Source organism: Temnothorax longispinosus, chromosome 1, assembly GCF_030848805.1.
Source record: "Temnothorax longispinosus isolate EJ_2023e chromosome 1, Tlon_JGU_v1, whole genome shotgun sequence".
NCBI lineage: Eukaryota > Metazoa > Arthropoda > Insecta > Hymenoptera > Formicidae > Temnothorax > Temnothorax longispinosus.
Genome location: NC_092358.1, coordinates 18,006,532 through 18,022,548, shown reverse-complemented (window position 1 = coordinate 18,022,548; position 16,017 = coordinate 18,006,532). Strand labels below are relative to the sequence as shown.

General features: G+C 35.5%; 1 protein-coding gene across 1 annotated transcript; it reads left to right on the top strand.

Moving 5' to 3' along the window:
- The first annotated feature begins 4,759 nt into the window (after positions 1–4,759).
- LOC139812995 (E3 SUMO-protein ligase ZBED1-like) lies at positions 4,760–12,249 on the top strand. Its single transcript, XM_071778250.1, has 5 exons — positions 4,760–4,775; positions 5,516–5,624; positions 5,713–5,896; positions 9,384–9,622; positions 9,992–12,249. The coding sequence occupies exons 1-5, from the start codon at positions 4,760–4,762 to the stop codon at positions 11,619–11,621; spliced, it is 2,178 nt and encodes a 725-aa protein (XP_071634351.1). The 3' UTR covers positions 11,622–12,249.
- The last annotated feature ends 3,768 nt before the right edge of the window (positions 12,250–16,017 follow it).

The following is a 16,017-nucleotide window of genomic DNA, read 5'->3' as shown; positions in this document are numbered from 1 at the left end:
TAACGGCAGTTGCTAAACGTAAACATGCCGGGGAATTTTCTGTCATTTTGGATAAGAGGTTAGGTGCCCGCGTTTTGGCTATACCCAAATCCTGTCGGTATGTGCACGTTTTTGGTTCTCTTCCGTGCTGTGTCTACTATTTTGTAGTAATGTCAACAATTTTAGGGTTCTCTTTTATGTTATGTTCACAATTTTTTGGTTTTCTTCCGTTAGATTCATGATTTTTTGGTTTTATTTCCAAAGAGAATCAAAAAAATCGTGGACATAGCACGGAAGAGAACCACAAAAATGTGCACATACCGACAGGATTCGGGTACAGCCAAAACGCGGGCGACGCTGCGTTGCCACATCTACCTACTCGCGAACTATCAACTGCTATTTCAGTCTAATTTCGATCGCTTTAACTTGTAATATATTTGTTATTAGATGGTGAATACGTGTGTTCTTGCGTTCTAAATGTTCGCATTAATTTACTGTATGCGTAGGCACGTTTTTTGAGCGTTTATATAGACTAGATATTAAAGAAAATTGGGATCAATCATCGCCGTCAACGCTTTCTCCATCTAACCCCATGTAAAACGACGCATTTTTGGAAATTAATATCTCAGCTTCTGGATGGTCAATAAATCTGAAATAATTCTCACACATGCGGTAGATCCTATACTATCATATATATTTTTTACAAACTAAAATCTAGAGTTGACCAAACTGCTTCAACCTCCTTAAAGACGACCCTGACCACCGCGCCGGTTCTCGCTTCCCCGGATTTCACGCGTCGTTTTGTCCTGCAAACCGACGCCAGCACAACCGGAGTAGGGGCCGTGCTAACGCAAAATTTCCCGGAGGGCGAACGAGTCATCGCATACGCAAGCCGAACTCTGAATCAGGCCGAACGAAATTACAGCGCGACCGAGCTCGAATGCCTAGCTGTAATATGGGGAATCCGCCGCATGCGGGACTATCTCGAGGGGTACCCATTCACCGTTCTCACGGACCACCAGTCACTCCGGTGGTTGCAGAAAATCGACGCACCCACCGGGAGACTGGGCCGGTGGGCATTCGAGCTCCAGCAATACGACCTAGAGATCCGCTACAAGAAGGGAGCCTTTAACCGGGTGGCAGACGCGCTATCTCGCCTAAGGGATGCGCGATGTTGACCGATTAATCGAAACGTCCGATTTTATTATCGATTTTATCGATTATTATTGCCCGATGTTTTTGCAATCCGATATATCGATATTCGGTTTTTTTTTGTGAATATCGATTTTTTACATATTATTCTTTTGATAAGCTAAGTTCATTTTTGCTATTAGTGTAAATAGTGTAAATAGTGCTATTAGTGTAAATAGTGTAATAGTCCGGGAGCCCACCGCAAAAATTTGGGTCAATCGCTTTTATGACAGATTTTTACTCGAAACAGTGGGTAATGTACCGCACAATACTAATCGCTTGTCAGCCAAAGTCGTACCCCCTGCTTTATATCTTATAACAAATTGTTAACAAATGAAATTGTGCGAGGTACTTCACTCATTGCTTTTATGAAAATTTTCTGTTTCAATAGATAGGGGGCAATAAAATGGACCTTCCAATACCCGGCTGCCACCCCTCATCTCCTGCTTTAAGGGTGGCTGCCGATGTCCAATATGACAATATTGATTAACTAACCTACACCTATCACTTTTATGGACGAATGACATATCGTTGGAAAGCTCGTAAAATTTCCTTCAAAATAATACCCGGCTGCCGCACCTTCGCCCCTGTGGAGGTGAGGCTGCCGAGGTTTTAACTCGCTGCGCGAGTCCATTCGAAAACGCAGTTTGAAATGCGCGTTCTAGACAAGGACAGAGCGATGTGTTCCCATTTGTTCTCCAAATGTTATTATTCTCCTGAATGTCACATTGTTACAATGGCAGAGCAGGTAAGAATTTGTGTTGTTTATATATTTTTCGACATTGAGTGTAGTAGTCAAAATGTATGATCTTATTATCGAGTCGAGTTTCAAGTTTGTTTTTCATCTTTTATGGAGTGTAAGGAAAGCGTAATTAGATTTTTCGAAAAGTTGTACTATCGAGTCGCATCTGTGTAATCATTTACGTAAATATGAATAACACAGTTATTGATCTGTAATTATCATAAGTAAAAGATCCTAAAAAATTTAGTTGTAGGCAAAGGATAGATGTCATGATTAACTGATTAGACATATTTATACTCACTTTGCCGTATGATTCTTAAGTGAGGGGTTACTTCAGCAAAGCTTTCGTGGAGGTGAAGAAATAAAGGTTTTTCGTAGTTTACTAATGTATTTATTTATATGTTACAAAATCATTGAGAAAAAGTATTAATTTACAATATGCTGTGTTGCATCAGATGTTAAAGTATATACGAGTAGCCAGCTTGCAGCTATCTCTTCATCTTGCGATTTGCGGTGCGGATTTGAACAATTATTATTGCACGATCATCGCGCGGATATAGTAAACAGTATAATCTTGCGCAGTATTAAACATTTACAATGTTTCTTAACAATGCTTTTATGATCATGCTTTACTTGTCAATAATATGTATAGCCATGTGAAACTTATTGAATGAAAAAAACAGCAATAACAGACATTTGCAAGAAGATGGAAAATTATTCATCGTAAAATTCGTCAGAGAACTCATCTCCCGAAAAATCTACATCAAAATCAATGTCGTCGGTTGTTTCCTTTTCTACAATTTCGTTAGTATCGTTCATCATTTCCTCTGAACTTGAATCATTTCTGGCATCTTCCTGCAAAATTTCTGTTATTGTCGAAGGTAAAGCGTCCCCAATGAACCACGTCGGTTTCAAACTATAGTGTTGTCGCCAGAATGCTCTAGACGCTTTACCTTCGACAATAACAGAAATTTTGCAGGAAGATGCCAGAAATGATTCAAGTTCAGAGGAAATGATGAACGATACTAACGAAATTGTAGAAAAGGAAACAACCGACGACATTGATTTTGATGTAGATTTTTCGGGAGATGAGTTCTCTGACGAATTTTACGATGAATAATTTTCCATCTTCTTGCAAATGTCTGTTGTTGCTGTTTTTTTCATTCAATAAGTTTCACATGGCTATACATATTATTGACAAGTAAAGCATGATCATAAAAGCATTGTTAAGAAACATTGTAAATGTTTAATACTGCGCAAGATTATACTGTTTACTATATCCGCGCGATGATCGTGCAATAATAATTGTTCAAATCCGCACCGCAAATCGCAAGATGAAGAGATAGCTGCAAGCTGGCTACTCGTATATACTTTAACATCTGATGCAACACAGCATATTGTAAATTAATACTTTTTCTCAATGATTTTGTAACATATAAATAAATACATTAGTAAACTACGAAAAACCTTTATTTCTTCACCTCCACGAAAGCTTTGCTGAAGTAACCCCTCACTTAAGAATCATACGGCAAAGTGAGTATAAATATGTCTAATCAGTTAATCATGACATCTATCCTTTGCCTACAACTAAATTTTTTAGGATCTTTTACTTATGATAATTACAGATCAATAACTGTGTTATTCATATTTACGTAAATGATTACACAGATGCGACTCGATAGTACAACTTTTCGAAAATTCTAATTACGCTTTCCTTACACTTCATAAAAGATGAAAAACAAACTTGAAACTCGACTCGATAATAAGATCATACATTTTGACTACTACACTCAATGAATGTCGAAAAATATATAAACAACACAAATTCTTACCTGCTCTGCCATTGTAACAATGTGACATTCAGGAGAATAATAACATTTGGAGAACAAATGGGAACACATCGCTCTGTCCTTGTCTAGAACGCGCATTTCAAACTGCGTTTTCGAATGGACTCGCGCAGCGAGTTAAAACCTTGGCAGCCTCACCTCCACAGGGGCGAAGGTGCGGCAGCCGGGTATTATTTTGAAGGAAATTTTACGAGCTTTCCAACGATATGTCATTCGTCCATAAAAGTGATAGGTGTAGGTTAGTTAATCAATATTGTCATATTGGACATCGGCAGCCACCCTTAAAGCAGGGGATGAGGGGTGGCAGCCGGGTATTGGAAGGTCCATTTTATTGCCCCCTATCTATTGAAACAGAAAATTTTCATAAAAGCAATGAGTGAAGTACCTCGCACAATTTTATTTGTTAACAATTTGTTATAAGATATAAAGCAGGAGGTACGACTTTGGCTGACAAGCGATTAGTATTGTGCGGTACATTACCCACTGTTTCGAGTAAAAATCTGTCATAAAAGCGATTGACCCAAATTTTTGCGGTGGGCTCCCGGACTATAACAGTAACAAAGAAATTGTCACATTTGGCCTGGCAGATAATGTTTATGAACTCATATGCAGATTTCTAGCTATAAGTGACGTAGCCCTCTTAGTGTATAGTCTGGAATGTCTGTACGCTTTAACGTCACTGGGTGCGTTAACCGAAAGTGAGTACATATCCTGATAATTTCTAAGTAAATTAATTGTAATCGTCAAATTTAATTGTTAAAAGTAAAATTTTTACTAATTAGGTTACGAGTATTACGACTGTTCGGACTGTTACGAGTTACGAGAATTGTGGCCGGATTGTTAAATAAGAAGAAGACGCAGATACATCGCAAAACGGTCGCCAATCGGGAATTACGGGTAGAATTATTCCGTTGCAACGAGGAAGTGACGAGTGCTGCGTGCTGCTGCTGCATACAAAAGTTTTTCCACCTCTACTTTGTGGATAGACATATACATGAAAATGTATGAAGACGAAGGTAAGATGTGAATTAGTTATATTCTTTTTTAACAGATCTATTGCGAAGTAATTTGAAAATTCTAAGTTCACTTCAACAACTTATCGTCAAACTTATCTCTTTATATAAAACGTTTTATTGTCGGCCTGACTGACAATAATTTAATAATTATAACAACGTTTCGACCTCTATTTTGGGTCCTTATCAAGCTAATGATAGATCAATGTTCGTCGAACATCATAACATTACGAGTCATCGTTAAACATTAACGGGGCGGTAAAACAGAATATAAACTTCGTAAGGCATGACCGTCACGTGTAGCGCCCGTGTAACGACGTCGTTCGACGCACATTGATCTATCATTATTCATTAGCTTGATAAGGACCCAAAATAGAGGTCAAAACGTTGTTATAATTATTAAATTATTGCCAGTCAGGCCGACAATAAAAAGTTTTATATTATTTTATCACTGGCGAAAGATTATTTTTGAATTATCTTTTTATCATTATCGAATTTGATTGAATTTGACAAGTCAAATTTAGTTTCATTTATCATTTCTTTTTATCCAACAGATCCTAGATATACGATTTATTTTCGTATTAACGAACAGCCTTCCTTCGCTGAAAGAGGATTGACCAGAAATAAATATCTTAATTTGAAATGTACGTGCCTTTTTCATGAATTTATATATAAAAATACAATTAATATGTTATCAAATATTTTTAACTGATTGTTATGTAATATTGAAATGATAATTTCAGATAATGACAAAGTGACTTGGGAGTTTATCCAAGAAAAGTACAATCTAAAAGTTAAAGAGTGGAACCCTGCTGTCGATGTTTTGTACCGATCGATTGACGATATTGATTAGTAAGTTTATCAGAATAATTACTGCAACTGGCTTAGGATTTTCAATTCATTTTCTATAATTTCAAATTTCTTCCCTATTTTATTATAGCACACCATTGCCAACGCAACCACATGCTGGGAACAAGAGTCCCCTGGTTTTTCATGCATGTGACACAGAATCAGTGACGTCATGCAATGCAGTAAACTCTCATCACGAAGTACATCAAGTACATGATATATCAGCAGCAGGTCCATCTTCCAAGTCCAACAACGAATGTTCTAATGCCAATGTCGTAAATTCTAAAAGTCTTGAGAATGAAACGGAATTAGTTGTGGCAGAGAGAAACCTGAGAGAGGCCATCCCGGCATTTTTCGCCAATTTTTCTGTGTCACATTTTCCGACGCGCCGCCTGAGAAAGTGCGTATCAACTACGTCGTTTCGCTCGGTAACCGCACATGGTTTGCGTCCGTGCTAATGGTTCGTGTCCGAACTAGCCAGTTAGAGGGGATATGCTGCGGCCGCGGCGCACAGTGGAGCCGTTTGCGCGAATCGCGGAAAAAATTATGTTACTTGTAAAATATGCAATGAATGATCATAGAACCTTTCAATGTTGACTTATAAAAATTGCAAAAGTGTATATTTATTAAAAATTAATGATAGGAACAAGTATTTGATTGAAATTAAATAAAAATTCAATTTACATTTAATTTACGTATAAGAGCAAAGTAATTCTTGCGTCGATCATCGCTTAAGTCTAAATTTTTTTGATGTGGTTTACTTCTTAAACTAGTTATTAACGGATCGGATGACACGAGCATCATATGCATAACATCTTCATTTGTAAACTATGATTAAGTCGATATCGTTTATAGTCCTTAATTATTTCTTGCCTCTTGAGCTTCTTCCGATAATGTCCCAAACAGGTAACGCTGCATTTTCCGAGGCATTTTCTATAATTTCCTTACCGTAAAGAAGAATTTTATGAACGGTAATTGGCATAAAGTACCAAGAATATTTTTCAATAAATATTTCCGCTGCCTTGTACGCATAAGAACCGAATTTTTCTGAATTTATTTCTTCACCACAATTAATCGTTTGTAATATTGTGGAAAATCTTCTGATCAATTTCTTGTCAACTCCAGTTATTTCTGCTGTGATTTTTGGATCAGCAAAAAATCGTCGAGAAGTATTTCCGTCATTAGATGATCCGGAACCTTGTTTAACGATGTCTACCCTCAGTCCAAGTTTATTATATAAAGCGTCTTGTATTCTTTTTTTTGTTTCTTCTTTTTTAACGCATGTTTCTGGCGTTGTTGACCACTTATTCTTGAAAGACAAATTGTAGGCAATATGTAATATACATTCCATGAATTTGATTCGTGCGTGCAAGGGTGACATTCCTAATTTGAGTGCTTCTTTTCTTTGTTAGACCTTTTATTAATTTCTGTTAAGTTGTTCATTTGAGATGGTTTGGAACCGCAAATGAACCACGAAGATGATGAAGGCGTGTGGGTTACAGCTTGAGCTTATACCTTATCGTCTATCATCATAAATATCATTTGATGATTTATTTTGAATGTGGTTCCGAACTTTTCTATTTCTGTTTCTCGTAATTGAGCAATTTCGTCATCCATACGTTGCTTTTCACTTTTTATTTTTTCAGCAGTTTCTTTTGTGTATTCAAATTGTATTGCTCTGCAATATCTCGTTGAAGAAGGTCGATCAAATTATTTCAAATAATAATATTTTTATCGTAAAATGAAGTAAGACGTATAAGGGCATCATCTGTGACTAATTCTTGATAGGAGATGGAAAAGCTTTTCATGTCTTGAAAGGAGAAAGGAACGCAACGGATAATTGTTGTTTCGAGTGCATTGTTGCTGCAAAAGTCTTTTATAACAATTGGCACTAACTAGTCACAGATGGTGCCTTTACGTCTTACTTCATTTTACGATAAAAATATTATTTATTTGGAATAATGATCGACCTTCTTCAACGAGATATTGCAGAGCAATACAATTTGAATACACAAAAGAAACTGCTGAAAAAATAAAAAGTGAAAAGCAACGTATGGATGACGAAATTGCTCAATTACGAGAAACAGAAATAGAAAAGTTCGGAACCACATTCAAAATAAATCATCAAATGATATTTATGATGATAGACGATAAGGTATAAGCTCAAGCTGTAACCCACACGCCTTCATCATCTTCGTGGTTCATTTGCGGTTCCAAACCATCTCAAATGAACAACTTAACAGAAATTAATAAAAGGTCTAACAAAGAAAAGAAGCACTCAAATTAGGAATGTCACCCTTGCACGCACGAATCAAATTCATGGAATGTATATTACATATTGCCTACAATTTGTCTTTCAAGAATAAGTGGTCAACAACGCCAGAAACACGCGTTAAAAAAGAAGAAACAAAAAAAAGAATACTACAAGACGCTTTTTATAATAAACTTGGACTGAGGGTAGACATCGTTAAACAAGGTTCCGGATCATCTAATGACGGAAATACTTCTCGACGATTTTTTGCTGATCCAAAAATCACAGCAGAAATAACTGGAGTTGACGAGAAATTGATCAGAAGATTTTCCACAATATTACAAACGATTAATTGTGGTGAAGAAATAAATTCAGAAAAATTCGGTTCTTATGCGTACAAGGCAGCGGAAATATTTATTGAAAAATATTCTTGGTACTTTATGCCAATTACCGTTCATAAATTCTTCTTTACGGTAAGGAAATTATAGAAAATGCCTCGGAAAATGCAGCGTTACCTGTTTGGGACATTATCGGAAGAAGCTCAAGAGGCAAGAAATAATTAAGGACTATAAACGATATCGACTTAATCATAGTTTACAAATAAAGATGTTATGCATATGATGCTCGTGTCATCCGATCCGTTAATAACTAGTTTAAGAAGTAAACCACATCAAAAAAATTTAGACTTAAGCGATGATCGACGCAAGAATTACTTTGCTCTTATACGTAAATTAAATGTAAATTGAATTTTTATTTAATTTCAATCAAATACTTGTTCCTATCATTAATTTTTAATAAATATACACTTTTGCAATTTTTATAAGTCAACATTGAAAGGTTCTATGATCATTCATTGCATATTTTACAAGTAACATAATTTTTTCCGCGATTCGCGCAAACGGCTTCACTGTGCGCCGCGGCCGCAGCATATCCCCTCTAACTGGCTAGTTCGGACACGAACCATTAGCACGGACGCAAACCATGTGCGGTTACCGAGCGAAACGACGTAGTTGATACGCACTTTCTCAGGCGGCGCGTCGGAAAATGTGACACAGAAAAATTGGCGAAAAATGCCGGGATGGCCTCTCTCAGGTTTCTCTCTGGTTGTGGAGAGGAATAATTCAAGGTAAAAATTGCAATTAATTCATCTTTCATTTTTTTTGTTTTCTCATAGAGGATTTTATTTTCGTAAAAAAAATTAAAATGTTCGTATGTGTGCGTATGTGTGTGTGTATGTGCGGATCTACTTGCATATTTAAAAACTATGAGGAAGCAATGTGCAAGTTTCTACTTACACATTTAAAAACTATGAGTTTTAATTTGATAAGCATAGTTATATTATTTACAGTATCAGGAAAAAAAGTTCTGTATGGGCCTATTTTAAAGACAAGGATGATAAAGGTGCTGTATGCATCATTTGCAATGTTAAAGTTAAGCATTGTGGTGGGACAACGAATTTAAAATCACATTTGTCCAGAAATCATCGATTATTGTGCTCTGATATATTAAAGCCAAACAGAGATACTACATCTGAATCTAGTAGTGAATCGACAGCTAGAGATGAAGATGATCCGCCGCTTAAACGAATAAAATTGGCATCAAAGGTAATGATAATGATTTTTAATAAGCCTACTACTTTTGATCGAAGTTTGATAACTTCGAAGCTTCGAAGGAACGAAGGAATCTTCGAAGGAACGAAGATTCGAAAGATCAAAGCTTTGACAGATTTCGAAGAAACAAAGCTTCGAAGGTTCGAAGTTTCCAAAAATGTGTTAAATCGTAAACTATCACATTTATATGCTTCATTTTTTCTACTTACTACACATCACAAACGCTGTAACTAGAAAAAATGAAGCATAAGTGTGATAGTTTACGATTTAACACATTTTTTTTGAAACTTTGAACCTTCGATGCTTTGTTCCTTCGAAGATTCCTTCGTTCTTTCGAAAACCTTCGAAGCTTCGATCCTTCGAAACTTCGTTCCTTTAAAGCTTCGAAGCTTTGAAAAAGTAACAGTCCTAATTTTTAATACATAATAAAAAAATATATTAAAATTTGTTTCAGAAGAGCAAGTTACCCCGAATCGACGAAGCCTTTGAGAGGGCAAATTCTTTCGCAGGTTTGTAACAAATTTCAAACAATTAATAAGTAGGTTAGTCAAATGGTCGAATGCTCGTTTATCATTTTCAGAAGGAGGAACACGGTCTGACAAAATTACTGCAGCACTAATGTTTATGATCGCCAAAGACAAAGAACCACTATCCATAGTTAATAAAGAAGGTTTCAAGGTTTTGATGAAAACAGTAGCTCCACTTTATTGTATACCTGATCGAAAGACTCTAACTAAATTAATGGATAATCGCTATGTTGAAGCAAAAGAATGTTATAAATCCACTCTTGAAAAAGCTTTGTCCTATACTTTAACATGTGATAATTGGACAGACTGTACTTTCCAAAGCTATCTGGGTGTCACCATTCATTACCTGTCTGAAGATCTTGTAATGAAAAATGGATGTTTGGGAGTCTTTCCGCTGCATACAAATCATACAGCAGAGTACCTCACGGAGTGTCTCAATTCTGTCATTGATGATTTTAAATTAGATAAAAAAAAAATTATGGCAATCACCAGTGATGGAGCAGCAAATATTAAAGCTGCTGTACATAATGTTGTAGGCTCTGAAAGACATATCTGGTGTTTTGCTCATTTTTTGTCTCATCTTGTACCTAAAATATTAAAGGATATGCCAGAGATCAACGATATTATTGCTACAGTAAAGAAAATTGTCGTGCTTATCAGAAGAAGTGTTGTGGCTACAGATGAGTTAAAACGGTTACAAATACTTGATGGAAAGACAGAGGGAACCGTCTTGAAATTTATTCTTGATGTTCCGACTCGCTGGAATTCCACTCTTTACATGTTAGAGAGATTTCTCGCTCTGGAGCAGTACGTTTATGCAGTTACTTTGAAATGCAAAAGATCAGACATTCCAGATATGTTAACTCATAGCCAAATTGAAGTCCTACAGGAAGTCGTGTCTCTCATGAAACCAATTGAATATGTCATTAAGGAAATCAGTGGCAGCAAATATCCTACTTGCAGTACTATTATACCAATCATTCACTGTATGACACTATCAATTGAACAAGTTAAACCTTCAACAAACAACGGAAGTTCTTTTCAGAAAAAGCTCCTTGAATCGATTCAAGATAAATTTAAAAATGTTGAAAATAATATGATTCTCGCGGTCCCTACAATACTTGATCCACGATTCAAACGAATCGATTTTCAAAATGCCCGTGCAGCAGCTGCTGCTGTGGAACGAATCAATAAAGAAATGAAATTGATTGGTGGGAAAAAAATTCAAGAAAAAAGATCTGCAGTTCAACAAGACAAGGACTCTAATGAAACTATTTGGAAGGCTCATGACGATATGGTGGCAAAAAGTACTGATGAGAGTACGGAAGATGAACATCTTGCCCATGAATTAAGACAATATTTAAAGCAATCGGTAATTGCTCGACATTACGATCCATTTCAACATTGGAAATCCTTACAGAATTCGTTTCCAACGCTGTACGAACTGGCAATTCGATACATCAGTATTATTAGTACCTCTGTACCATCAGAAAGGAAATTTTCCGAGGCTGGTGACATCAAGAGCAATGAGAGAAATCGATTAACGGGTGAGCACTTGAATCGACTCTTATTTCTGGGATCTCTTTCAAAAGAAGAATGGAAATTGGAATGAAGAATTTTTCTGCATCTAGACTCTTATTATTCATTCCCAATTTTTTCATTTTACTTTTTTATATTACTTACCTTACTTATATAACTTAACTTACTTACTTATATATATTACTGTTACCTTGACTTATATTCTTATTCTTATTATTCTCGGTTTATTTTTATACAATGTGCAATGTGTGCAATGTTTATTTTTATGCAATGTGCAATGTGTGCAATGTTTATTTTTATACAATGTGCAATGTGAACATCACATTTGCACTTCAGACATTTGTTGGTTTTTTTTAACAAAAAGATTGTACTATGCACTTATTCATTAGAAAGAAATACATACTGGCATAATTCTTTTTTTCCTTTATTCTGCTTTTTATATTGGTGACCTTGAATCTGCTGTTTGATTTTTTTATTTCAAATTGATGATTTTCTAAGTGAGTACGAGTCAAGTCAAGTATGAATTTTATCATGGGCACACTTACTTTGTCATGGACCTTAATTATACATATTCCCTTCTATATATCATCGGAAATAATCAATTGTTTTTCTTTCCAGGACCACTTTCATTTACAAACGGCAGTCTCAAATTTACTACTACAAATTCAAATTATCTGAAGAAATATATGGTAAGATTGGTAAGGAAATGATAGAACAATAGACAAATAACAAAAAAAATTTCTAAAATATTTAAAATTGTTTAGCGATGAAAATAAAATGAACTTTATATCAAAAAGTTGATTTCTTTTCAAATACCATTTTATGTAGGTGTTAAATTAATACAGTGTTAAATTAACACTGTTAATATTAAAAAATTATAAAAATAATTTAGTTTTTTAAACGGTTCTCTATTTTAGTTTTTGATTGCCGTTTGTAAATATTTAAAAAAAAATATATATATATAATCGATATATCGATTCTTCGATTTTTTTTAAATAATCGATATTTTATCGATATATCGATTCTCCGATTTTTTTTTTGCAATAATCGATTATTTAGTATCGATTTTTTTTGTTTTTATCGATTCTTTCGATATCGATTTTTTCTACAAAATCGCGCATCCAGTCGCCAGCCCACGACAGCCGCCGTTACCCCCCCGCCCCGCTGCCCTGGTATCGCCGCACGTTGCGCGCCGTGCAACACGCCCCGCGCGAATATCCAGACTACGAAATAAAGAAGGGAAAACTACTCCGTCACGTACTCCACAATCTCGATTTTAAAGAAACACCCGCCGACGAACAATGGAAAGAGTGCGTAGCCAAAGACCACCGCCCCGAAATCCTATACCAGAATCACGACGCCCCTACGGCTGGACATCTCGGGATCGCGAAAACAATCGCCCGGATCGCGCAGTATTTATTTTGCTTTATTTACAATTTTTATATTTATAAATTATATATATATATATATATATATAAACACGTACTCAGAAGGAGGATCCGGATCAAGTCCTCTTTTTGCCATGCTGATAGCGTCTCGTCGCTTGCGTCTTGACGTTGGCCTGTCGCTTGTTATACTAAATACATGTTAGATAGACATTTCAATAGATGTTTATAATATTTGTTATGGTTATGATCGAAGAAAGAGGGATTGTTTTTGTTTGAATATATTGATATTTGGTACATTTCAAACTGCCAGATTTTATACTTTTGCTTTCTCATAGAGGAAGCTTTGTGTTATTTCTAATTATCCAATAATTATAATTTTAAACTTATACTAAAACACAGCATAGCTTAGCACAAGTAATTCTTATGTATGACAATTTATAAGAACGAGATTAGTTGTACATATATCGTAAAAATTAACAAATCAATTTCAAATTAATCTAGGCTTTGAAATAGTGGGTATATAATGGCAAATTTAAAAATTTCAAAACTTAATTGAAAATAATCATTATATGGATTTTGCGGATTTCGTTGAATGTTTTGTTTCCTGGTGCATTTTTGTTTGTCCTTACGTGCATTTTGTAATGTTATATATAAAATAACGATTTACTCATTTAATAAAGAGATACAAAGTATTGGTTTTTTCTTCTCTTTATTATTTATACATTATTAAATTTTACACTTATTGGGTAATTAAAGAGATTAAAAAATAACAAAACGCACAATTTTTTGAAAAATAATGCGATATTTCCTATTTTTATAAGTTTTATTAAATTATTAAAATTTATGAAATATATATTTTTTGCTTTATATTTTACATAAAATTGCGTAATAGTTATTTGTGTAACAAGTGCTGTAAGATGGAAATTGGACGTGCGGAGTGGACGCATGAGCCGGAGGCGAGTGCGATCACCCCGCACGTCCAATTTTCAACTTAACACACAGTGTTGCACACTCTATTTTATGTTGCAAGTGCGTGGAAAGTGGCCCATCACGCGCGCGCGCGCGCGTAATGTGCCACTTTTCACGTACGTGTGATGTAAAATTACTTTTTGTTATAATAAATTGCACGAATTTGTAGGTTTTTAAATACTATACATATATAAAAGATGCATTTTTACAAAGGTAAAAATGCTTAACATTTAAAAGTGTATGTATTATTAAATAAAAAATTAATTGCTTAAAATCATGATAGATATGAAAACAATCTAATTAGTCAAATATTACACGAACAAATTCAATTTTTGAAAAATTACTTTTTTGAAGGTACTTCATTTGTATAATTAATAGAATTTTATTTTGACGTAGAACTACGTCTTTTCACTTTGCTTGTCACGATTGCGAGCGAACGCGAACGAGAGAGCGAGCTTGCTTCAATAAACATATATATGAATATTGAGAGTGCGAACAAGCTTAAATATGCGTCCACGAATACATTCAGTCTTTTGTTAAAGAACGGGCATGTAATCCTCATTGCGAGGGTGATTACGCATAATATAAAATAATAATACAATTCAATTGTGGTAGTGATGGCTGGTCTAGTGAGTAGAGCGCCAGACTCGTAATCCGGAAAATCGGGTTCGAATCCCGCTGACAAATTTCTCAGCAAAAATGCCGCCCCCCTCATCTAGAAAAGAGGTAACCCTAGCCGTACACAGTCTTCAAGGCGAGATTAACGTCGTTGATAGTTACTGTTTTCCGGTGTGCAAAAGTATAGATGAGCATCACCTATAACGTCCTTTAAAAATCTTCGTAATACAGTTCAATTTTTTGTAAAGTAGAGATTATATAGGAGAGGAATAAAGAAGCGTGAATTTATTAAAAAAAAAATAGAACAAACGACGTCAATTCGATCGAAATAAAAATAGTATTACGAAAACTTTTTTTTAAGAGAAAATATAAAATACGGTTAGTAGAAACTAGCCTGTTTGACACATTTATACATGCGGTTGCGTTTTTTTGTACTGAAAACTTTTTTGATCCAGCTAATATCAGAGAAAAACCTATGAGCGGCCGTGGACACGATTTAGGCGATCATAGTATAGCAGACATAAAAATCATCTATGCGCACGTATTTCATTTTGCTCAATTCCCAATTTGGTGACCCTCTCCAAATATAGAGAGGGCAGAGCTAGGCAAGATACTTTCGGTGGGTTGCTATTCCTGCTTCCGAGAGGTGGCGATTGAATAAAAACCAACAATTTTTTTGGTCGGATTTGAACTCGGATTTTCCGGCTTTATGGGCCAGCGCACGTACATTGCCGTAGCGTCTTAAGCCTTACGTGAAAATCTTGAGGTTACGTGAACATAAGCTGATCTTACGGCAACGCAGAAAGAAAAATGTAACGTAACTAGTCTTACGTTACGTACGTTACGTTACGTTTTTCTTTGTACGTTGCCGTAAGATTAGTTTACATGTCGCATAAGTGCTGGTCTACAACCTTGCCTTGCTTTAAAAGATATTTAAGCTCTAAGCCGTAAGAAATTGACCAATCACAATGGAATTTGAGGAGAATATTCGACTGTGATTGGTCAATTTCTTACGGCTTAGAGCTTAAATACCCTTTAAAGCAAGGTTGTAGACCAGCACTAACGTAAGACTTTCACGTAAATTGTAAGACGCTACGGCAATGGCTACCTGCACTGGCCCTTCACTTATAAACCAGCACACATCTCTCTGCGCCACGAGCCTGTAATATCCACGACTTTGTGGTTCTCTTCTTTCTTATGTCCACGATTATTTGGTTCTCTTCCGAAAAGAACAAAAAAATCGTGAACATAGCACGAAAGAGAACCACAAATTCGTGGACATTACCTACGGGATTCATGAATGTTAGCTACGTACTTCAATGTCCGCATTTCATGGACATAGAGGCGCTTTAAAATAAAGTAACAGCTAAATCGCGCCCATGACCGCTCTCGTTATACCTTATCCTATTCTGATGTATCTATAGATCACTAGTTTACCAGTAATTGCTACATTTATTTGTATCTACAAGAGATAACTGCGAGTAGATTAGATCC